At 36.5% G+C, this 26,476-nt stretch overlaps 1 protein-coding gene across 1 annotated transcript in view; it reads left to right on the top strand.

Annotated features, from left to right (window-relative positions):
- Positions 1 to 2,380: 2,380 nt before the first annotated feature.
- ADAM7 (ADAM metallopeptidase domain 7) overlaps positions 2,381 to 26,476 on the top strand; it is a 46,220-nt gene continuing 22,124 nt past the window's right edge. The window contains exons 1-12 of the mRNA XM_043927887.1: positions 2,381 to 2,432; positions 3,891 to 3,994; positions 5,885 to 5,961; positions 9,481 to 9,559; positions 11,081 to 11,157; positions 12,385 to 12,577; positions 13,843 to 13,896; positions 15,080 to 15,151; positions 18,302 to 18,471; positions 22,623 to 22,707; positions 24,346 to 24,476; positions 26,064 to 26,238. Of these exons, the coding sequence (XP_043783822.1) occupies positions 2,381 to 2,432; positions 3,891 to 3,994; positions 5,885 to 5,961; positions 9,481 to 9,559; positions 11,081 to 11,157; positions 12,385 to 12,577; positions 13,843 to 13,896; positions 15,080 to 15,151; positions 18,302 to 18,471; positions 22,623 to 22,707; positions 24,346 to 24,476; positions 26,064 to 26,238 (1,269 nt within the window). The remainder of the gene's footprint in view (positions 2,433 to 3,890; positions 3,995 to 5,884; positions 5,962 to 9,480; positions 9,560 to 11,080; positions 11,158 to 12,384; positions 12,578 to 13,842; positions 13,897 to 15,079; positions 15,152 to 18,301; positions 18,472 to 22,622; positions 22,708 to 24,345; positions 24,477 to 26,063; positions 26,239 to 26,476) is intronic.

Here is a 26,476-nt window from a genome sequence, read left to right as displayed (position 1 = left end):
TTGAATACACTGTCTGTATGCAAGACACTTCTACATTTGTGGTTCCAGAGTAAGAAAAAGCAAGCAGAGTTTGCTTTCTGGAAGTTATATTTGTTGCAGGAAATAGATAAGTAATTGGACGAATAAGTTTGTGATAAACTAACAACTTTTCAGAAAAGAAAAGGGTATCTTGTTTCAACCAGAAGCTTGTGCTAGACCCTGAAGTTAGAGAAGTCTTTCTTGAGAGAGTGACCCTTGAACTAAGAATTGAAGCATGAGGAATTAATCTGGTCACAAAGAGGCAGAGAAACAAGTGTATCCAGAGGTTCTTGGATAGGAGAAAACATAGCATGTTGGGATAAAGAAAGGAAGCCAGAGCTCCTGAGTCTCAGGGAAGGAGAGGAAGATGAGAAGTAGATAAAATCGGTACAGAAAAACTAATAAAAGCAAAATTCAACATTTAAGTAGTTCTTTAAAAAATCATCACTTATCTAGCCTTTAATATGGAGCAGACACCACTTTTAAGTGATTTCAGTTAAATTAGCACCATTTAATCCTGGCTATTAACTCTACCCTCCTCTAGGGGATCTTCCCAATCCAGGGACTGAACCCAGGTCTCCCGCATTGCAGGCAGATTCTTTACCATATGAACCAACAGAGAACCCCCAAGATACTGTTGTTACCCTCATTTTGGGAGATGAGAAAACTGAGGTATGGAGTGGTCAGACCTTGTCCAAGGTTTGTAGGTAGGAAAAATAAGTGCTGAGAACAGAACCCGGGTGGTTTGGATCTAAATGTCCACTTTTATTTACTGTATTATACAACCTCGTCCTAGTTAAGTTAAATAATTATAGTCTACTTTTACTGGGTGCTTAGTATTACCGAGTATCTTTCCAAAGTCTTCAATATGTTAATATGTGTGTGCTCAGTTGTTTAGTCATGTCTCTTTTGCAACCCCAGGAATGTAGCCTGCCAGGCTCCTCTGTCCTTGGGATTCTCCAGGCAAGAACACTGGAGTGGGTAGCTATTCCCTTCTCCAGGGGATCTTCCTGACCCAGGGATTGAACCTGGGTCTCCTGCATTGCAGGCATTGTCTTTACCATCTGAACCACCAGGGAAGCCCGTTAATTGGCTATACCCCAATACAACATAAAGAGTTAAAGAAAACTTCCAGTTATGGTAAACCAGTTCAGTTTATGGGAATATTATGGGGATAATCAATAATGGAGATAGTGGAGGGATAGAATCCCAAGCAGATATGGGGTTATATTGCAAAGGTATATCTCTTCTAATATAATGAGAGAACACCTGCATAAAGAAGGGTTTGTACAGGTCCTTTGCACATTTGCCCATTAATGTTTTCTTTTTGTATTTATTTGAAAGAGTTCTATATTATCAGGATCTATGCCCTCACATTTTATTATATATGTTGTATGTAGTTTGGGAGTTTTTATTTGCCTTTTTAAAAATTAATTTGTGATTTATAGCATAAATGAGTTTTCATAAATAAGTTTAGATGAAAGTGATCTATCCTAGCTATCAGACCAATAAGTACTAGGGATGTAATGTACAATATGATGACTGTAGTGAACAGGGCTAGGTGGTGTATTTAAAAGTTGTTAAGACAATAGATCTTTAGAGTTCTCATCAAAAGGAAAAAATGGGGGGGGGTGTTTAGTGTCTATATGACATGAACCATTTCATAATATATAATGTCAAATCTGTATGATATATACCTTAAACTGTTGTCAATTATATCTTAATAAAATCAGGAAAGGGAAAGTTATTTCCCTTCATCTCTCCCTCTTACCCTAGTGACTCTCTGGATTCTTTTATCGGGGTGGGGATGAAATATGGATTCATATCTTTGTTTCATTTAGTACCACAAACATCATTATCCTCATGTCCCACATGGTCCAGGCCTTTATTTCGCTAAGAAAAAAAAGTTCTCAACATTTCTATCTACTTTATTTTATCAAATTTTCCTTGACAGTTCTTACATGTGTCTTTCAGCATAGATGACTTTGTTCCACCACAGTTTATATGAACATGCTTCAGTAATTTTTTCCAAGACAAATGTGATGTTTTCACTTTAAAAATAATTTAGTACATCTGGAGTCATATTTATAACAGGTGTAATATAGGGATCTCTGTCCAGCCCACTTCCTCCACCACCACAATCTCAGTGGTTGCTTTTAATTAGTACATGATGTCCAACCTCCAGGTTTTAGCCTAAAGCACTTCACGAATTGTGTAACGCAATAAGGAACACTTCCTTGTGCTGGATCAAAACTGCCTGTCTGTCTGCTAGGGTCTTCATCCTCTCTGTGGAAGCAAGGACCAAGAACTGTGCACGTCTTTTCTCAAACACATGTGCCCCAGTTTGCCAGAATCATTCAGAATGTTTCCCGGGAGTTTATGTTTCATGATTTTACTCATTTTTCAAATTAAAGGTATGTCTTAATCTTTTTATGATAGTTTTCTGAGTATGCTGTGAGGAAACATCTCTCTTGTCACCAAGTTTAAATTGTAAATGATAAAATATTAATATTCACTGATTTTGCTGAGAACATAGCATAGAATTTGGACTAGATTATGGTTGATCTTGAGATTCAATAGTTCTATAAAATGCTGTATTACTCTTAAGTACTCTGATAGATGGTGAGAAGGAAGAAGGAGTGGATTTTACTAAATATCTGCAAGGCAGCAGACACCATGTTTGAGCAAGCTCCGGGACTTGGTGATGGACAGGGAAGCCTGGCATGCTGCAGCCCGTGGAGTCACAAAGAATCGGACATGACTGAGTGACTGAACTGGAAGTGAGACATGTTAGCCATTAACCACTTTGTGTATTAGCACTCTTAAAATTCTATATTGTCTCCACTTCAGTGGTAAGAACATTGAGATTAATATCTGTAGATCAGGGAGATTAGACATATTACTCATGGTTATGTATGTGTGTTCAGTTGCTCAGTCATGTCCAACTCTTTGCAACCCCATGGACTGTAGCCCACCAGGCTCCTCTGTCCTTGGAATTTCCCAGGCAAGAAAAATGGAGTGGGTTGCCATTTCCTCCTCCAGGATATCTTCCTAACCCAGAGATCAAACCCACATCTCTTGTGTCTCCTGCATTGGCAGGCAGATTCTTTACCACTGCACCACCTGGGAAACCCCACTCACAGTCATACTGCTAATAAACTAGTAAAACTCTGGTTCCAATAAGAACAGATCCCAAAATCCTACGCTATTTGCTCTACATCACTCTGTACTGGGGTTGGTAGGACTCACCTGACAGATGTTTACCAATCTGATAGGTAATATAGAGATTATTTTAGCACTGATTCAAAGGATCTAAAATCCCTTTCACATGGGAAAGTCTTATATTTAGCTATAAGAGTTAACTTCAAATACAGATGCCCCATAGAGATAAAATCAATAATTTATATTGAAACAAACTATTGCAGTGACTGGCTTCCACAGGAGGCAGGATCCAGAGACAGGCAGGAGTAGAAGACAAAGGTCACACCTGCAGAATAAAGTGAAAAGATGTAAGAAACTGAAGGACCCCAATCTGTTTGCCTACTTTCCAATGGAATTCTCCAGGCAAGAATACTGGAGTGGGTAGCCATTCCCTTCTCCAGGGAATCTTCTCGACCCCGGGATCGAACCTGCGTCTCTCACATTGCAGGCAGATTCTTTAGCGTCTGAGCCACCAAGAGAAGTCCACATTTTCCTAACTTAGAAATATCAGTCTCAATTTCCATACTTATAAAGTGGGGATGCTCTTCTACCTGGCTGCTAATTGGAAGCAAATGAACTCCATGAGATTAATTCTGTTATCCAATTACTACGGATGAATGTTAATATCAAATATATCCCCCACCCCCCCTACTGCTTATGTTCCCTTTCAGAAGAGGTCATCCTTGGAGTAGAGGGTCAAGAACTGGTTCATCCTAAAAGGCTTCCTCTGATGCAGAAGCGAGATGTTTGGCACATCCATGAGGATGACGTACAGGTACGGGCTTTGATTTAATAAATAAAATGCATTGTTTTGCAGGTATGAAGAAAGCAAACAAGTGAGGTATCTTGTCTTTTCTGAGGATTCTTACTGCTGTTAGTGCATATGCTTGGGTGGAGAGTGGAGTAGAAGTTGTAGGGGGTGGGGGGGTGGTTTGGACCATAACACAAAGTATCAGTTAATATCCATGAGCCCATACTTACATAAAAAGTGATTGAACAAGGAAATTAATGAGGGAGAATAGACAAATCTCTCTTAAAGAAGAAATCAGAAACTTAATGCAGAAATCCAACCCCCCCTCCCCAGGAGGTGTAGCATAGCACCCCACCTTTGAGCATGGGCTGTACTTCATGACTTCCTTCCCAAGAGTAGATAGAATAATATGGAAGAAAGAAAAAAATATAACTTGAAGTGAAGAAAGCTGGAAAATGTTGCCTCAGTGAGATGGTCCAGGTTAACATCAGTAATAAGTCATATTGACAGTATGTTCTTCTGATATGAGGCTATGAAAAATGGCACTTGATTATGTTGTTTTCCATCAATTCTTCATAACTCCAGTCTAAACATGAGAAAAACATCAGATAAACCTAAACTGAGAGACATCCCACAAAAAACCTGACCAGTATTTTTGACCAGTACTCTTCAAAACCGTCAAGGTCATCAGAAATAAGGGAAGTCTGAAAAATGATCACGATTTAGAGGAGCCTCAGAAGAAATGACAATCCCATGGTCAGAGGAGCCTGACAGGCTATAGTCCATGGGGTCACAAAGAGTCAGACACAACTTAGTGACTGAACAACAACAACCAAAGGACATAGATAGAAAAGTCATATACAAATAAAAGGAAAATATCAATTTCAAAAGTAATCAAAAGGAACAATTTATCACAATGTTATCATTTCGTTATTCAAAAGACTTTTATTAGCAACAATATCTAAGGCAAGGAAACGAATCACTATAAGTTTCTGTTGAAATTCTAATTTTGAACTTCCTTTATTCAAAGCTATCTGGTAATATTTACCAAAAGCTTTACATTTTCCCCCTACATTGCTGATCGTGAAATTCTAACTGTAGTGGATATCCCAAGTGAAATTTCTAATATAGATGTAGATTAAATAAGTTCATTTTGTGTATTCCAGTTTTAAAAAAAATACATACTGTAAAAAAAGATATATTAGAACAGGAAATGTTCATGGTCATGATTTATTTTTATGTGAAGATGTAGAGTATAGGACAGTGTATACCAACTGTTAAGAAAACATAAACAGAAGATCCAGGGGAGTAAAACTATAAGGATATATAGTAACTTGTATACTTCTGAATAAGGGAAAAGTAGGGAAAGTATGCATTTTTTCATTTAATTTCACTTTATAACTGGAAAAAAGTCCACCAAAATTAAGAAAAAAATAACTTGGCAATTATCCTGCAATTAAAATAAATAAATTTTAAAAACTATGCTCCGATATAAAATGAAATTTAAAAAAATAACTTGTGGGGACTTCCCTGGCAGTCCAGTGGTTAAGACTTCACTTTCCAATGTGGGGGTTGGGGAGGCTGGTTGGATCTCTGGTTGGTGACCTAAGATCCCACAGGCTTCTTGGTCAAAAAAGTAAAATACAAAACAGAAGCAATATGGTAATAAATTCAATAAAGATTTTTATAATGGTCTATGTAAAAAAAAAAAAACTTAAAAAAATAACTTGAAAGCAAAATTTTTCATAGAAATTCAGCTTTATCAGTATTTATGATTTTGCCTGAAAGGACTTCCGGGTTGCTGGGTAGACTGTGAAAGATCTGTAATTTTCCCCTCTACCTACCCCTTTACCCACCACCAACACACACTCAATGGGCAAACATTTAAGTCACATGATGGATACTGTTTTTCAGGAAGCTTTTGAAGAAGAATTGTTGTATCAACTAAACCTAAATAGAAAAATATTAATAATGCACCTTGTAAAATCAAGGTAAGTTCTATGACAATTCAATACCTTAGAGATGTACTAGTCTATAGTATCCTAGTTTTCATAAAAAACTTCTGGTAAAGTGAATTCCTTGAGCCCTTCTTATGTATATGTAATCTGAATTCTTACTCTTCTAAAATAAGCTTGTATCATTTCAACAATTTAATAACATTTAACAACAATTATGTACACTGCTCTCCTGTTCCTAAATTACTTCCAATCTGGGTTACCTGGAGTATGCTCACTGTAAGAGTGCATACATTAATGCTTTGTGAATCAGTGAAACAAAAGAAGCTTGAAAACTATATATTTTTTAAGTGACTTCTAAATTATTGAATATAGACATCAAATAGAGTTCTGCTGGAGCAGACTCTAAGGGATGGGAAGAATTTAGTTTATCAAGTTATTTTGTGTACCTTAAATAATTCTAATGCATTACATTAAACTTTTTTCATTAGCTCTCTTCACAACTGTTGCTGCTGTTTTTGTTCAATTTCCACTTCTTTCTTTTCTGTTGATCCTACGCACAATAGCTCTTCCTCCCAGCCTCAAACATTGAAATCATGAAGAACTCTCAGATGTTGAGTAAAATATAGGATAACTCCACTGAAGAATTGAGACTCTGGCCTATTAGCTTAAAAAATTAAGTAAATAAATGAACAACAACAAAATATCCTTCCACTTTGAGTCTCCCACTGAACAAATGTACAGAAATATGAACCTAATAACATACTTATATTGATAATTTGTTCAAAATCTGCATATTCTAACATCCTCAGGATGGAAGGAAGCTAACATTTATTGAGAAATTTCTGTGTGCCTTTCCTTAAAGTTCTTTTTTAGTCCCCAAAAGTTCTGAAAGTGTTAACCTCTGCATCCACTGAAATGTCCACATGGTAATTTACACTGATTGATATTTGAATATTAAACCATACTTGCATCCCTGTGATAAAACCCTCTTTGCTGTATTCAGTTCACTTAGATTTTGTTAAAGGTTTTTGAAACCATGTTAATGATGAATATTATTAAGCATTTCTACATTTTTGTGATGTTTGTCACATTTTTATATTAACATTATGTTGGCCTCAAAAATGAGTTAGGAAGTATTCTCTCTTCCTATATTTCCCAAAAGATGTTAGTTTTAAAATGCTTGATGGAATTCATGAATGAAACTACCTGTGCCTTGAAGATTTGTGTGTGTGGGGGGGTGGTTTTATTATTACAAATTCAATTTTATTCAGAGAGGGTTAGAGTTATTCAAATTTTTTCCTTCACTTTGTATCAGTTTTAACTTCTAATTCACAAGGAAAACATACATTCATGTAAGATGTCAAATTTTTGGTATAAAGTGTTTTTTATAATATTCTCTTATTATTCTTTTAATGTCTATAGTATCTGATAACACTTTTATAATTTCTAATGCTGGTAATCTGAGTTCTCCATCCTTTTCTCTTGACAAATCTGAAGAGGTTTATCAATTAGCTCATCTTTTCAAATAGCCAAAATTTGTATTTTTTCATTGTTGCTCTTTTCTATTTATTTCACTGACTCCATCTATTATCTTTATTATTTAATTTTTCTACTTATCTAGGGTTTACTTTTCTCTTTTTATAGAAACATTTCATCTTTTCTGTCATAGGTATTTAAAATATTTAAAACCTTTGTATTTCCTCCAAGTATTAATTTAGATGCATCTAAAAAACCTTGACATGTTTTATTTTTATTATCATTCCTTTCAAAATATTTTCTAATTTCTTTTGAGATTTCTTCTTTGACTCATGGATTACTTAAGAGTGTATTATTTATTTGATACCAATATCTGATAGTTTATGGTATAACCTTTGTCAAGATTTGTATGATATCATTTTTTAAATAAAAATTTATTGCAATTTGTTTTATAGACAAACCTATGTTCTAATTTGTTAAACATACCATATGCCCTTGGGAAAAAAAAATATTTTTCAGTTACTGGATGAAGAGTTCTAGACTGATAGAATTATTTAGATCGTTTATATTTACTTACATTACTCTTTTATGTGTTCTGTCAATTGCCAAGGGATGAGTATTAAAACATTCAATTATGATTTGGAATTGTTTATCCTTTGAATTTTTAAAATAATTGCTTCATGTATTTTGAAGCTTAGCAGTTAGATTCACACATATTTATTATTGTTTTTTATTTATTGTGGACTAACTCTTTTCTCATTATGTCATTTTAAAATGTCACTCTTGCTGGGAAGTGTATTTTACCTGATATTAATACACTTTAGCTCTGTCTTCACATGTTTACTGTTTCCATAATGTACGGTTTTTCATCCGTTTTCCCCAACCCACCTGTGTGTTAACATTTAAAATGTGTCTCCTGTAAGAAGGCAAGTGGTTGGTTGCTGCCTTTTAGTGACTTCTGACACTATTTCTAATTGGAAAGCTTAAGCCATTAATATTTAATGTAATAAATGATATGTTACAATGTTATGAATGAATGATATGGTTGTATTTAATGTTTAATTTCTGTTTGTCTCTGTTTTTGTTTCTCTGGTTTTCTTTTCCTACTCTTCTTTGGATCTTTGAATTATTTGACTTCTTTTTTACTTTATCTACTGGCTTTTTATCTATTGTCTTTTTAGCAATATCTATCTGCTTTAATTTAAAGTTTTTGTTTTAGAGATTAAAATATATATTTACAGTTAATATTGTATGAAAGTGAAGTGAAAGTCTCTCAGTTGTGTCTGACTCTTTGAGACCCCATGGACTGTATGTAGTACATGGAATTCTCCAGGCCAGCATACTGGAGTGGGCAGCCTTTCCCTTCTTCAGGGGATCCTCCCAACCCTGGGATTGAACCCAGGTATCCCACATTGCAGGAGGATTCTTTACCTTCTTTACCAGCTGAGCCACAAGGGAATATTGTATAACTTTTTATAAAATGTAAAAATTGCAATCTTTTTAAGTCCATGTATCATTTGATGCATGCAAAATATTTGTGATATTATATATCATATATGTATATATGATATATATGTATACATATAGTATATATTTTATCAAAATATATACCTGTTGGGTTAATGTGCACATATATCTTAATGCACATTAACCCAACAGGTATATGTTCTGATAAAATGTATACTATATATATACATATGTATCATATATACACATATATATCACATATACATATATGATATATAATATCACAAATATTTTGCATTAATTTTGGCACTTAAGGCAAGAGATTTTTCCTTAGATAATATTTTTCCTAGGTTCTTCTCAAAATGATGCAGTTTTAGAACTGCCAGGATCTTTTTCTTTTCTTTTTTTTTTTTTTTGCTGCCTGCACCACACCCTGAAATCTATATAGAATCTTCTCATGTGACTGGGATTGATTTTGCTTATCTTTAGCATAAGAGGATCTTGCTGAGAACTGAAAGCAACCTGGAGGCATCTCTCTCACATAATAGGTTTTATCTGTTCACTTATTAGAATAAATGAATCTCACCATCTCCCTGTCCTCTTTTTCAGGGAGCTTTTAGCCTTAAATTACAGTGAGACGTACTACTCCACAAAAGGAGAGGAAATCACCACACATCCTCAGATCACGGTATCTTACAGGACCTTCCTCTGTCTCTTCTTTGAAAATATTATTTCCTTGCATAATTTTGAAACCATTCTAGCTTTACAAGTAGTTGCAGAAAGTGTTACATCAGAATCAGAAAGTTGCAGGAAGTGTTAGTTAAAAAATAATAATCATAAGTAACTTTAAAAAATTTTAAAAACTGAAGAGTTAACTTGGTTCTATCAACTCATGAGAGCTTCTAAGCACCACTGTTCACTCGCTCCTCCCACTAATACTGGTCAAAGAGTGTGAAAAATAAATAGAGTAAGTATACAATTTTAAAAAAAGAAATGAATCTTGCATTGACTACCATCACTAAATGATCCTAGAATAGAGGCTATGATCCTCTGAATGCTAAAGGAGGCTGATAACTGCCTAACAGGCAAATCAGTGACTGCTAATGTATCTTATTGATTTCTCTGTACCCAAAATGGTGTTAAGTCTGGAGGAATGGTAAAGCAGAACACCAAAGAATTATGAGGTACCCTGATGGAGCAGTAGTTAAGCTAAAGGATAAAGCTTAAAGATATGAAACAATTTTAAAACCTCCATCTATTTGACTCTTATGTGAATCAAATCCCCTTGCCCAGTCCTTCTGATCCACCAACACTGAGTCCTCTTTCATTCTCCAAATGAGTTTTGGTTCATTTATTATAGTATTATTTCAGTGGATACAAGTTCTTTTTTTATATTTATCTTCCATTCCAGAAGATGCCCACTGCAGCCTTCTAGCCAAGGATGACTTTATTCTCTTCTACCAAATGTATACATTTTAAACCATATCACCTCTATTTAAGGCAGTTATCAGCTATGATATCTAAGTCATCTTGCACTCTTTGCAAAATAGAATAGTAAGAAAGCTGAGTTACATTATTCTACAAAGGGAGTGGATATTAGTCTGTGAGGGTCTGAGGTCTAGGGCCATAGAAATTGTCACACATAGACAGGAACTGAACAGAAGGAATTGATGGAAAGAGAAATTATCTGGTGGAATCACCATGAATGGAGCACCAAGGAGGGTGTAATAAAGATAACAACTGATCGAAGCAGAGAGGCAGGGAAGTCATGAAGGAACCTGGTTAGAGAGTGAGACCTAATTTTTGTGATCATCAAAAACTTTGATTTGATTTCATATGCAACAGGGGGAAATGTATGATAGCACGAGGAGGGTAGTTTAATAGAGATATTAAGATGGATTAAGGAGTAATATTTCTAAGGAAAAGGGTCACATTTCTGAGGTTAGCATCAACTCATAGACTGTTAAAATTGTCAGGGAAGAATTTATATACTGTTGTAAACAAAATAATCAAGCAGTTAAAACAAAAGGATTCTAAAGTAGCTTTAAAATCTTCCAACAAGAATGCAATGAATGAATGCATTAATGAATATAAGTGTCATTTGTGAAAATAAAATAATGATGTATTATGAATATAAAATGTAGAGATATTAATATTTATATAACACCCAAACATGTATTTATGTCAATAGCCTCTTCATCTCTTTTAGGATCACTGTTTTTACCAAGGATCTATCTTACATGAGTTTGATTCTGCTCTCAGCATCAGCACGTGTCATGGTCTGAGGTATGCACCATATCTTTCTACTTAAATGAGTTATTCTATGAATTTTCAAAGACATTCACTTTTATTTTTTATAGACACTTCATATAGAAAAATTAATGGCAAAAAAGGTACTGTATATTTTTGGCATGAATATCCAATCTAGCCCATTTTTTATGTTCATTTTAGACAAAAAGATACAACATGCTTTAAGCAAGATGAATTTTTCAATATATGATCAAGGGATTCAGAGTTGGAAGATAACTGAGATTCATCCAGCCTGGCCTCTCATGTTACCGATCAGGATACTGACATCAGAGATTTGTTCTTGAACATTCATTTTGCTGGTGGTTGAACTCTGTCCAAAAACGGGCCTTCTACTTCCTAATCCTATAAATTCCTACCACATCACAGCACAATGCTTCACAGCTTTTTACTAAATTAGGCAGTGTTTCCAGCCTCTGGAAAGTAAAATAGTCAGAAGTAAAGCCTATATAAGTTTTCTCTAGATCTTGGGCTCAAGGACAAAGGAAGAAGATGTTGGGAGGCAAAGTAGAAAAACAAGAAACTTGTATCTTCATTTACAAGGATTTTACGTGTTCAGTTTTCAGTATTTCCAAGAATAAAAAACCCTTTAACAACACAATTGCCACATAGCAGTGTCTGTACCTTCATATATTTACTCTTTAATTAATATATACAAATTCACAAAATTTTTGCATGAACGCAGACTTGCCAGGGGTCCTCAGCCATGAGTGGGAATTGCTACTCTACTCAGGCTTCAGAGGAAAGATGGGGCTGTCAAATTTCTGAAATCCGGACGAGCTGTCTCTTAGCAAAGAGTCACATGCCGTATCACCTCTTGTTGCTCAGTCTCTAAGTCACGTCTGACTCTTTGTGACCCCATGGACTATAGCATACCAGGCTTCCCAGTCCTTCACTGTCTTCAAGGGTTTGCTCAAACTCATGTCCGTTGAGTCAGTGATGCCATCCAATCATCTCATCAGTATACCACCTCTTATTCACTCAGGATACCTGGCTACCTGCTGACATGAGGCCTTGACTCCACTGTTTCCCTTTCTTATTTTTTAAAATTTATTTATTTTAACTGGAGGATAATTGCTTTAAAGTATGTTTCCCTTTCTTAAAAAGGCAAACTCCACAAAGTGGAACAGAGAAATACTGTGCTAGTAATGTAGCAGTAAAATGAGAGAGATTTTTAAATAGACATTGTATTCCTAATTTCCACAGGGGGTTCTTCAGGGTGAGAGATCAAAGATACCTCATTGAACCAGTGAAATATTCAGATGAGGGAGAACATTTGGTGTTCAGATATGACCCCCTGATGCAGCAGCCTATAAATTATTCTTGTACAGAGCTCAACTTTACCAGGACAACTGTTCCAAAGGATAATACTAAATCCCTGGAAGATTCCAAAATGGAAGTGAGTGCTTTATTTTTAAATCATTTTTATCCCATGTCAAATGCCTCTTATTTTCCTTCTCATCTCAAGAGAGAGATTATAAGCCCAATGGATGCAGTATATATGCTACCTGAATCTGACTCTTCACTGTTTGAAATCTGAAATGTCAATTTTTTGTTGTTCTTATCTTCATAGAAAGTGTTCGTTTTCTATAGCAAGTCTCAGTTTGTCTCACCAATTTCAAAGAAGGTGGATATCTGCAACCCTAAATATATAGATTTATAGTATTAGAGCTAAACGTGGTTGGAAGGAATGAAATTTACATCTTGAAATTGCTCCTAAATATTGTCGTTTCTTTCCTTGTCTTTCTTGCCACATTTTTTGGGGGAGGAGTTGTTGATTATAAGCCAGATTATCTCCCTCACATCAAACCAAATATTCTAATTGTTAGGGTGGAATTTCTAGTGGAATGACACTACAATGATAGTGTTTTAGGCTTTTCATATCATCTTAAATCCCCACGAGGTGTTAGCCTTAAGATCTGTGAATGTTTGTCTTCTTCACATATCCACGGTTTAGACTGTGTCTGAAACTTTCTAGATGCCTAAGAGGTGTTTTTTGATTAAATCAATCAATTAATAAATGATTAATTAGCTCAGAAAAGAATAACTTAGTTAAATAGTTGAACGATATGCCTCTGGTTTATACTCAAGAGAATATGCATATACCTAGCGCCTGATACTGAAGGCTGAAAACAGAATTTCCTGGAACTGTGTTTTATAAAATAAAGATCTATAATTAGCAATATTTTACAAGGTTCCTTGGAATTGAATTTCAACAAAGGGAGACTGGGAGACAGAAGAGTGGAAGGAATACAGTCAGTCCTATTGACTGGTTATATGTCCTGCTCTCAGCTATAGATGGCCTTTTTTACATGAACTTACTTAGTGTTTACTTTATAAAAGAAAAAAAAAAAAAAACTAAATGTTAAAAACTGTATTCATGATTCTTTACTTATAACTCTTATTTTACCTGAAAGACTAAACAAAGAAATGAAGGAATATAAAATATGGAATGTTGCTTCAGTTTCACTAAAATCTGATGACTAGAGCCACATGTCTTAATAACATAGTGGGTTTTATTTACCTAAATTTCTGGAATTATTGGATATACTCTTGAACCTCACCTTACATAATACCAACATTTTTCACCTTGAAAATGTTAACTTAAAATGTTAAGATAAGAAACATTAACCATACTTCATTCAATTTTCCATACATTTCCAGAGCAAGGAAAAAGAAAAGCATATTGAACTGTTCATTGTTGCCGATGATAACATGGTGAGTTTTCACTTAAACATTTGCTCTCTATTGTAGTTGTGATTTTTTAGCAAAGAGAAAGTAGTATTTTCATCAGAATTTCATTCCAGGTTCAAAGTTATGTTTTTAGCTTCTCCGGACATATGTAAGAGACAATAAGGTCCTTTGGGTATACAGCAGGCTAAGTCAAAATAGAACCCTCCCTCTCCATTATGAACATATGGAAATGATGAACAACTTACAAAAAAATTGAAAATATGTTCACAATCTATATGTGGGTTTGTGCTCAATCGCTCAGTCGTGTTTGACTCTTTGCCACCCCATGGACTGTAGCCTGCCAGGCTCCTCTGTCTTTCCCAGGCAAGAATGTTGGAATGTGCTGCCATTTCCTTCTCCAGGGGATCTTCTTGACCCAGAATTGAACCTGTGTCTCCTGCATCACTGGCAGTCTCCTGCATCACAAGCAGATTCTTTACTGCTAAGCCACCAGGGAAGCCCAAGTGGAGAGAAGTGGGATGGACCACAATTACTAGTCCTTCTCCATCATATCTCTGGCTCCAGGATGATCCTTGATTATATGCTCCTGAGTCTGTGGCCACCATGGATACAGGAGGGCTGAGAAAGTTGTTTTTTGCAATATACTGGTTGATACAGCTTTAATAAGTTCTGCTATACATATGGACTCTAAAGCAGCAGCCCCCAACCCATTTTGGCACCAAGAATTGGTATCTTGGAAGACAATTTTTCCATGGACCAGGAAGTGGGGAGATGGTTTCAGCATCCTGAAAGTGCATTCAAGTGCATTACACTTATTGGGCACTTTATTTCTATTATTATTACTTCAGCTCCACCTCAGATCATCAGGCATTTGATCTCAGAGATTGGGGACCCCTGCTTTAAAGAACAGTTATCAGTTGGCTTAATAAATCAGTATAATGCTATATAATGTAATGTGAAGAGGGAACAGAGTTATAAAGAAACACCTTAAAATAGTGCCAAGTTAAAACTGCCTTTAGAAACTGCTATATCTGGTTATTTTATATTAAAAGTGTATTTCTGCATAAGTTGTATACATTTTTCAGCTCACTGGAAGGAAAGCCAATGAATTTTTTTCTTTGAAATATACCATAATGGGAATAATTTTGTTGAAATTGCATTCAGTTTCTATGATCAATGAATGTTAATTGAATGTCTATTTTTCCAGTATCGCAGGAATAGTCAACCTCACAGTAGACTGAGGAACCGAGTTTGGGGAATGGTCAATTTTGTTAACATGGTAAGATTTGACACAGTTTGAATCAAGCCAAAAACACAAATGAAAGAAACTTTTAGGCTAGATCTCTGCTGGACTTTTGTAGTAATCCTGATTCTGAGACAGCCCAAAATACAATTCACCAAGGCAGCTAATTAACAAAATTACATTGGAAAAAAGATCAAAGCAACAAATGAATCACAACTGTAAGTTTTAAGTTTTCTAAGTAAATGATATTTAATATTTAGATAAGTTTCAAGCATTTGTTACTAAGCACAAAATTTACAAGGCAGTGTACAAAGACTTGACTACCCACCATGAATAATCAAATCCATTCTTTGAAATTACTGTTCCATGACCTTGAATTGTATAGCAAAAAGGCTTTCAAATGCTAATTTATAGCCCATCTTCAAACAGAGAGATCAGGGGAAACATTTCTATGAAAAGCAGCAAATGATTACTTTGTCTAACTTAGAATGAACTAGAACCCTTTTAAATAAATAATACTGTGAATTTTACACATGTTTTAAAAACTGACTCCTTCTGAGTTAGCCAGCTCCTTTACTAGGATAAAGAGGGCTCCCCAAAAAGACACTGTAGAAATCACCCCTTTAGGTCAGTGATTTTTTTCATTCACCAGCTGATCTGTTTCTAGTTTTTCACTAGAATATTTGGGGACCTGAACCAGCCCGACTGTGTACTGAATTCCTGGGCTAAGTGAGGCCATCAGTTTTGCTTTGCAGATAGGGGAAGTCATGAGCTGACCTCTGTTCAAATTCTACTGGGCCTAGGGCTGTTGAATGGGCTATGAAGATTCCATGGTAAGAGTCCCTGGTCAGACAGACTGAAGTCTATATTCAGCAATGAGCAAGGCTGCAAATCAGATTCTCTGCTTGGGCACAGGAGGAGAAGCAGCTCTGAAACTGATAAAGCTCTGTTGGCTGTCTTAAGTCAAGTTAACCCGCTTTCCTGGCTGAACAGGATCACTGACTTTGCTTGAAGACTATCAGCTCTGCCTGCCCATCTCTTAGGCTGAGCACTGTTGGGATGCCCATCTTTTAGAGGTTTTCACCAGTCCAGAAGTGGCTTTGCTCTGGGGGAATCTCAAGGGCTGTTTCTCCTGTTTCTTGCAATTATCTTTATTACTCCCCTAACATGGATCCAAATATAACACAGATCTATCTCTCTCCTTGAGTTCCCATCCCCAAACTGTTGCACATTGCTGAATTTGTACTAAATATTTTCAGTTCAGTTCAGTGATATTTTCTCACTAGAAAAGAATATATCCAGAGAATGGCAAATATCGTTTCCATTTGCACTTGATTACGATTTTATGAACCTGAAATCCACCCGAGAAGGTAGAGAGTCCAAAGAACCCAGGTTAAGAAAACATCTCACAGGACCTAACTCATCAAAAAAGACAAAGGAATGGACATCTAGTTAGGTTTGAGATCATGGGTTAGCTAAAGATCTAACTTTATAAGAGTTTATGAAAACCATAGTTCTTCATGGTTATGAAATGACCATGAGTCACGATTATTGTGTCGGCACATGAAATTCTATATATATTATGCAGGTTAAGAAAAGTGAAAAATTAGTACATGATTATTGTTATAGCAATGATGTGAATATTAAACTTCTTAATAATCGGTTACACCTTCTATGAATATTATCAAGTTGACCTCTCTATTTCTGTTCTTAACTCAGTGTTTATAGTTATTATCCACTCCTCCTTTCAACTGACTTGTACTGGCTATTTTGAGATATAAAATTGATTTAACACATAGTTCTTTGTCTCAAAATCTTCATAATATTTGCTTAAATTCTTTTTGTCCTGGCATCAAAGTATCTATCAACTTTGTGTTTACAAAAGCAGATGGGAATAAGGGTGAGAAGGCTTGAGCTACAACTATTTCCATCTGCTTTAAGGCTTTGAGCAATTCCCAATAAGTTTTCTTACACAACAAAGTAATTCCAAAAATCAAACACGGAGCACAAACATGAGAGCTAAGTTATTGTTTGTTTGTTGTTTTTTTTAATTTCTATAACTTTTTATTCATGAAAAATTTTAAGCATACACAAAGTAAGCAGAACAGTATAATGAACCTCTATGTATTCATCATCCAATTTCAGTGATTACCATCATTCTACCCTTTATCAATATCACTAGCCAATGCCCACCCCTTGCATTATTATTATTGTATTTTTACAAGTTTCGGGAGGTAAATTCAATACTTTGAAATATGCAAGTCTGCATTCTTCTTCTTTTTATTATTTTACAGGTTTGAGAGTGGTAAGTTCAATAGTTTGAAATGCACAAGTCTTAGCTATAAAAATTTGAATAATGAACCCACCTATGTGATCCACACTCCTATGACCATAGTAGAATCCATTTCCCACAAAATTCCTGTATCCCTAGGAGTAACCTGCTGGCTCTCCACACTACTTTCTGAAAAATTTCACTGTAGATTAGTTCTACTCTAAGAGCTTCATGCAAATGGAATTATCCCGCGGGTCTTTGTCTGTGTCTGACTTCCCTTGCTTAGCACAATGCCTGAGATGCATTCATGTAGCTGTGTGTGTATTGGTGGTTTGTTCTCTGACATTTCTAGGTAGTTTTCTAGGGTATGGAAATCACAATTTGTTCACCCATTCTCCCAGTGATATTCATTTGAGTATTTTCCAATCTGGGCTACAGTGAATGAAGCTGTTATGAACATTTTTGCACAAATCCCTTTGCAGACAATGCAATATCAACATTCTAGTCTACTACCAAACCAACTCATGACCTCAGTAGAGAGATGGATAAGGAATATTCATTCTGTTGTGTGCCAGTGTTCATAAATTCATGTTTTCAGGTCAGGTATTATCTCAGAGCTTTACTTATGTATTTATTTTAGAGATATCGTGAGCCCAGTGCCTATCAGAATTATATTTCAAGGAGAATCAGATGTTTTTAGCCAAGTTTCTTGGTTGGCCATGGCGGTTCACCCAATATTCTGGATGATTCAACCTCACATTCTGTTTCAATACAACTATTTATAAAATGAGGCCTGAACATTTGACTATGTACTTCACACATCAAAATTACTTTTTTAATATAAAGAAATATAGTCACAATAAAGGATCCTTCTGCAATTTGACATTGTGAAAAATTGTTTCTCCTTTGAACAGATTTATAAAACCTTGAACATTCATGTGGCATTAGTTGGCCTTGAAATATGGACAAATGGAGACAAAATAGAAGTAGATTCAAACATAGAAACTACCTTATTGCGTTTTTCAGCTTGGCAAGAAATAATCCTTAAAAAAAGGAAACATTTTGATCACAGTATGTTACTCAGGTATGTAACTGCTCTATTTTTCTGCATATTAGATGGATTATTTTTAAAAAGAAAATAACACAATAAACTAAAATATTTTTAAAGCAGTTGACTTTTGGATAAAAGTCACAGGAATAAAACATTATGTGTGGTTAAACAGAAAATTTCCAAATGACCTTGTAAATGATCTTTTTCCTAATAATGGTCTTTCAGCATCTCTTTTGATGTCCTTAAAGCTACTATATAAGGGTGGTACCAGCTTTACCTATTTCATCTACCTATAATCCCAGTATTTCTCCTAAGGCCTACAAAACAGCCCACAGATACACTTTCTAGAGATTTCTTCAAGAAAATCTGAGATATCAAGGGAACATTTCATGAAAGGATGGGCATGATAAAGGACAGAAAACAATAAGGACCTAATAGAAGCAGCAGAAATTAAGAAGAGGTGGCAAGAATACACAGAAGAACTATACAAAAAAGGTCTTCATGACCCAGATGATGTGATGAACCAGGTGATGAATCAGATGAACCATGATGGTGTGATCACTCAACTAGAGTCAGGCATCCTGGAGTGTGAAGTCAAGTGGGCCTTAGGAAGCATTACTACAAACAAAGCTAGTGGAGGTGATGGAATTCCAGCTGAGCTATTTCAAATCCTAAAAGATGATGCTGTTGAAGTGTTGCTCTCAATATGCCAGTAAATTTGGAAAACTCAGCAGTGGCCACAGGACTGGAAAAGGTCAGTTTTCATTCCAATCCCAAAGAGGCAATTTCAAAGAATGTCAAATTACTGAACAGTTGTGCTCGTTTCACATGCTGTTAAAATTATGCTCAAAATCCTTCAAGCTAGGTTTTAGTAGTATGTGAACAGAGAACTTCCAGATGTATAAGCTGGATTTAGAAAAGGCAGAGGAACCAGAGATCAAATTGTCAACACCCATTAGATCATAGAGAAAGCAAGGGAATTCCAGAAAAACATCTACTTCTTCTTCATTGAATACGCTGTATGGATCACAACAGACTGTGGAAAATTCTAAAAGAGATGGAAATACCAGCCCACTTTGCCTGTCTCCTGCAAAACCTGTGTGCGAGTTAAGGAGCAACAGTCAGAACCTTACATGGAACAAATGACTGGTTCAAAATTGGGAAGGAGTACAGCAAAGCTGTACATTGTCACCCTGCCTGTCACATGCAGAGTACATCATGCCAAATGCCAGGCTGGATGAATCACAAGCTGGAATCAAGATTTCCAGGAGAAATATCAACAACTTCAGACATGCAGATGTGTGCGTGTGCTAAGTTGCTTCAGTTGTGTCCAGTTCTTTGCTACCTAATGGACGGTAGACCATCCAGCTCCTCCTCTATCCATGGGATGCTCCAGGCAAGGATAATGGAGTGGGTTGCCTTGCCCTCCTTGAGGTGATCTTCTTGACCCAGGGATAGGACCTATATCTCTCAGATCTCCTGAATTGGCAAATGGATTCTTTACCACTCACACCACCTGGAAGCCCAGATATGCAGATGATACCACTCTAATGGCAGAAAGTGAAGAGAAACTAAAGAGCCTCTTGATGAGGGAGTAAGAGGAGAGTGAAAAAGCTGGCTTAAAACTCAACATTCAAAAAGTAAGATTATGGCACCTGATCCTATCACTTCATGGCAAGTAAAGGGGGGAAAGTGAAAGCAGCAGCAGTTTTTCTTTTCTTGGGTTCCCAAATACCTGTGGATGGTGACTGCAGCCATGACATTAAAGACATTTCCTCCTTGGAAGGAAAGCTGTGACATACCTAGACAGTGTATTAAAAACTAGAGACATCACTTTGCCAACAAAGGTGTGTATAGTCACAGCTATGGTTTTTCCAGTAGTCATGTAAGGATGTGAGAGCTGGATCATAAAGAAGACTGAGCACCAAAGAATTGATGCTTTTGAATTGCAGTCTTGGAAAAGACTCTTGAGAGTCCTTTGGACTCAAAGAAGATCAAACCAGTCAATTCTGAAGGAAATTAACCCTGAGTGTTGGAAGGACTGATGCTGAAGCTGAAGCTCCAGTACTTTGGCCACCTGATGCAAAGAGCTGACTCATTGGAAAAGACCCTGATTCTGGGAAAACTTGAGGACAGGAGGAGATGGGGGCAACAAAGGATGAGATGGTTGGATGGCATAATTGACTCAAAGGACATAAGTTTGAGCAAACTCCAGGAAACAGTGAAGGACAGGGAACTCTAGCGTGCTATAGACCACGGGGTCACAAAGACTCAGACACGACTTGGTGACTGAACAACAATAACAACAGCATTATCTCAGTGTTAACTTTCAGTCTGAGCTCAGAACTATGAAGCTTGCAAGGCCCATAATGGGAGCTCAGGTCTAGTCATTTGGCAGCTTGATGAGCAAACCAGAACTCCAGATATCATTTCTGGTATCACAATGACTGTAACACGTATCTCCAGGGGAATAACTGCATCTGGTTTAGTTTCACACATTCATGTACTATGGACTTCCCCGGTGTCTCAGACAGTAAAGCGTCTGCCTATGATGCAGGAGACCCGGGTTCGATCACTGAGTTGGGAAGATACCCTGGAGAAGGAAATGGCAACCCACTCCAGTACTCTTGCCTGGAAAATCCCATGGATGGGAGGATCCTGGTAGGCTACAGTCCATGGGGTCACAAAGAGTTGGACTACTATGTCCCAAAATCATGGGGGGTAAACTAAAATATCATCATGACCTTCATAGCAAGCAAGACTAGCCCCTTTGCCTAATTCATGGATGTATGTCTTAAAATACTTAAGAAATTAGTCTAGAAATATTAATTGGTTTTACGTAGACAAACTTTTATTTCCACAAATGTCTATTATTCTGAGCAGTAGCTTCACACACTATTAGTATGTCTACAAATAAGAATGTGGGGAGGGGAGTGCTAAATGTTTAACTGAGCATCATATTTGGAACTTCTTATGTGTTGGGTTTCTTATATGTCTTCCTTCTATATTCACATAGATCTAGAAGTGGTTGGATACCATATATGACATTATCATGCTGTGACTTTTGGTTTTCAGTAATGATGAGCTAAGTTAGAATCCAGATGGTGCTTTCTCTGGTGCTTCATCTCCATAGCTGATATTCTCTCAAGATTCCCAGAGTCTGGAAAGATTGGAATCCTAAATTCTTCTAAGATGCATAGTCAAATACTAAGACTTTTAAATATAGGGAGATAAATATTTCAGTAGTGAAGACAGAAAAATAACATCTCTTCTTGATGAAAAAATTTGAAGACTGAGAGTGGTCACCTGACCTGACAACCTTTCTTGTATTTGAACCCTCTGTATTATACTCTGAGTTTCCTTGGTGGCTCAGATGGTAAAGAATCTGCCTGCAATTCGGGAAACCTGGGTTCAATCCCTGGGTTGGGAAGGTCCCCTGGAGAGGTAACAGCTACCCACTCCAGTATTGTGGCCTAGAGAATTCCATGAATGGTATAGTCCATGGCGTAGCAAACAGTTGGACATGACTAAATGACTTTTACTTTCACTTTATTATACTCTAAGAATGGCCCTCCAACCTATGACAGTTCTTTTCAGAGTGGTAAAACTCTAAATGTTTTTCTTGAAAGCATATCAAATTTGGGTCCCTTTAGTATACACATCTATATCTGTCTTTTTAGACAATCCAGGAATAGGCCTTTTTTACATGACAAGTGTTTTAAAATATCTGATAATAGTTATCAAATTCTCTATGAGTTTCTATGGTTGATTATTTTTGTTTTAATTTTCAAGCACAGCAAACTAATCATGGTGTTGAGTCCGTTCACTATGCTGCATTTCCCCCTCTGAACCCTTTTAAATATTTAGGTCTTTTAAGTGACCTTATCCAAAGTTGAGTGCAGGGCAAACTAAAGTTAAGTCAAATGGACTCTGACCTTATTATTATTTTTTTTGGAAAGGGCATTTTTATGGTTTAATTTCTAGATTACATTGACTTTCTCAATGCCTCTAAAATGCCACAGGTTTAAAATGAGTTTGATATCAACTAAGGTCATCCTCCATTCCAGAACTCCAGGAAAAAGAAAGGGCACTTTTCATGTGCCAGGGTACTAGCACTGGGGGGTTCACTTCACTTCAGTCTTTGTGTTGATTGAACTACGGGTTTATTTGTATCTTGTTCACAGTGGAAAGTGGCTCTACGCACAAGCACATGGAACTTCCTATCCAGGGGGGATGTGCCTGCCCTATTATTCCTCAAGTGTTGTTAAGGTGGGCTGTGTTTTATTTATGTTACATTACTTAATTAGAAATTTTACCTTAAATTACTGTAATTTTCTGTGTTCTATTGGAAGGAACCACGTATGCATCTTATCATACATTCCCATCAAAATATGTCATGATGAAGCTGTCTTGTTTCTTTTTTAAATGGGAAGTGTATCATAAAAACTATAGATACATAATGAAGATAAACCAGTGCTTTTCAGAATTTAAAAGAACATTGGATTTTGGATGATTCTTCCTGCCTTTGAAACCTTCTCTAGCATGATCAAAATAATCACACTGATAAAATTTTGGTATATACTTCTAGTTTTTTACAAAGTCAAGTATGAAATCTGAAGATTTCAGCAGCAACTTTCTGTCAAAATCCTATTAATGGTATAAGCCTACTGAAAGGTTCTTACATATGAAAAGAGTATTCAGTACTTATGTTAATATATGAATTAACATACCAACACTAGGAAAGCTCTTTTGCCTATTACATACAGTTATTTATAAGGACATGTGATGTACATAAAACTTGATGGCTGGTTTAGCAAGTGAACATAATTGCTTTTATTCAGAAAATGTATAAACCACTTCAAGTATCATATCTAGATGACCTTACCATTCAATTTTAGCAAGCCTACGAACTATCAACTGCCAACACTGCTTGTTTACCCAATCCCTTCCCAGGTCACTAGGCTTCCAGTAAATTCTGTCCAAGTAACCCTAAGATAAGCTTTAAATATCAAAGTTGATTTCCTCTAGTGTCTTTACCTAGTTGTTGCTATGCTCAGGAAAGTCTTGTAAGACCTTGAACTTAAAAGCTAGTACTTACTAAGATGACTACCTGATTTTTTATTCCCATGGTTTTTTTTATGATTATAATTTTGCCTATAGTATTTCAGAAATAAAATTTTGTATAATAGAGTCAAATTAATCTAATATAGGCTGTGCACTCCAATTATGACATTATAACCCATCCAGGATACATTTTAAATGTCATATGAGTAAGATGAAATTACCAAATTAGGGATGTTTTTCCTTTATAGTAACTTGATATCCCACCCCTCTTCAGAAATTAAAATTTTCCACTAACATAGAGGTTAAAATATAAAATAGAACTAAGAACAGTGATAGCAATCAACACTGCCTTGGATTTTCCATTACCGATCTTCTGACTTTTTCATAGTAGTAACTCCCTCCTCATGATTGTATCACATTATTGCCTAATGTGAGATTTTAAATTGAAAACCCTAAACTCACATATTTTTATTTTTATGCCCTTTGAATATCTAGTAATAGGAGACAATCAATACTGTTTATTTTGTTGTTAGGATGCTAATTAATAAGTTTGAGCTATTGGTAAGAATGAGTCTATATAAAATCAATAATGACTATTACTTCACCAAAAAAAAAAATCTACTAATGTTTGAGTTAGAAACCATCAAAAGGTTTTGTCCAACTTCATCATATAAGTGAGGAAATTAAGGTGCAAGAATGGAAGATAATTAAGTTCATAATCTCTCAGATAAGATACTAATTAGCCAGAAGCGAGAAACCAGATCTTAGTGACTACTTCAGAGCTTGTGTACTGTAGTGTGCTATTTCATAGAAGTTTCTAATGCAAGGCTTTTTTGGCCTCAGGATCTTTTACCTGACCTCAATGCAATTGCGAGCAGAATGGCACACCAGTTGGGGCATAACCTTGGGATGAGTCATGATGATTACCCATGTACCTGTGCTTTGGAAAAATGTGTGATGAACAGTGGTGGAAGGTGAGATTCCAACAATATAGAGAAAATATTTCCATATTGGAGGAATGGCTTTGATTAAAACTCAGTGCTATGGGGCTACATGGTTATTATAGGGCTACGGTTTCCCTGGTGGTTCAGAGGGGCTTCCCTGGTGGCTCAGAGGGTAAAGAATCTGCCTACAATGCAGGTGTCCCAGGTTTGATCCCTGGGTCAGTAAGATCCCCTGGAAAAGGGAATGGCAACCCACTCTAGTATTCTTGCCTGGAGAATCCCATGGACTGGAGGAACATGGTGGGCTGTAGTCTATGGGGTCACGAGTCTGACACAACTGAATGACTAGCACTATAGTTATTATCTGGAATTTTCCTAATATATCCTGGGTAAGAACTCAGTAACTAATATCTAATCTTACATCATTATCTACATAATTAGTAATATTTGGGAGGGGAACACACCATCCCCCTCAAATGTCTTCAAGACTTTAAAAATCCATCTGTAGTTAATCATTGTTTCAATAATAATGAGCAGGGAGTCAAAACCAGAGGAAGATAGAAGGGAGGTGAGTTTCAATTTGAAAAGAAGTATATCACATTCCTAGGATGTGTAAGAAAATTAATTGCTTCAAGAAATGTTATAGAGAACAATTTCTGCCAGGTATCCTGTTAGCTAGTGCTTATTTTTTTAAAAGCTTGAACATGATTCAGTCCCTGTATTGAGAAGCTAGCAATCTTGCACAGATGATAGACAAATATATAGATTATTTCAAGTGGAACAATAAAAGGTGATGTGGAAACAGCAGGTAGAGTTGGCCTAGATGTAGGCTGCAGGGGGCTTCCCCGACAGGACTAGTGGTAAGGAGCCTGCCTCCCAATGCAACAAATATAAGAGATGCGGGTTCAATCCCTGGGTTGGGGAAATTCCCTGGAGGAGGGCATGGCAACCCACTCCAGTATTTCTTGCCTAGAAAATCCCATGGACAGAGAAGCCTGGTGGGCTACAGTCCATAGGGTCACAGAGGTAAACAGGGCTGAAGTGACTTAGCACGTACGCACACAGGCTTCAGGAAGCATATTCTGGAAGATATATAGTCTGAATATTTTCACTAAACTAGCCTGTGTTGGCTGTATTTCAAAAAGACATTTCATGTAATAAAGAGCCCAGTTACTGGTCGGCAGTAACTGTAAGGTGAGAGCAGGAAAGGTAAATGGACTTTGAGTCCGTCATTTCTGTTTGTTCTGTTTTGGCTACTCTGGGCCTTTGTTGCTGCTTGTGGGCTTTTCTCTAGTTGAGACGAGCAGGGGCTACTTTCTGGTTGTGGTGCATGGGCTTCTCATTGCGGTGGCCTCTCTTCTTGTGGTGTGCAGGCTCTAGAGTATGGGTTCAGCAGTTGTGGCACATGGACTTTGCTGCCCTGAGGTATGTGGAATATTCCTGGATCAGGGATTGAACCCACGTCCCCTGCATTGGCAGGCAGACTCCCAACTACTGGACCACCAGAGCAGTCTTCTCTTTGTTTTTTGTTCTCAGTTCTTCATAGAATTTTCATGGCTGTTCTACCACTATGCATTGATATGATTAATCTTTATTTTTAACTCATCCTATCTCTAGCATTCCTGCAATGAAATTCAGTAAATGCAGCAAAGCCCAGTACCAGCAATTTCTCAGGGATTACCAGCTAACATGCATGTTCAATGTTCCATTTTCTGACAAGCTATCTGATTACCCATACTGTGGAAACAACAGGTTGGATGATGGAGAGGAGTGTGATTGTGGCCTTGTTCAGGTATTTGCAAATGATGCTGTCTTTCAATTTACAAAATGTCAACTCAGCTAGAACCTAGGCACGGATGTAGCCATTAATCAACCATGGTAATCCTTGTAAAGCTTCAACAAGTATGCTTTAAAAAAAAAAAGAATTGGAAACATGCTGTTGGGTACCCTCTTTGCAAAGCTTCTTCCCAAGTCCTGAATTGTGTGTAGTGATCTTACCTCATTAGCCTGGTTTATATGCTAATTGGCTC

Source organism: Cervus elaphus, chromosome 16 (genome assembly GCF_910594005.1).
Source record: "Cervus elaphus chromosome 16, mCerEla1.1, whole genome shotgun sequence".
NCBI lineage: Eukaryota > Metazoa > Chordata > Mammalia > Artiodactyla > Cervidae > Cervus > Cervus elaphus.
This window is presented reverse-complemented; position numbering and strand designations above follow the sequence as displayed.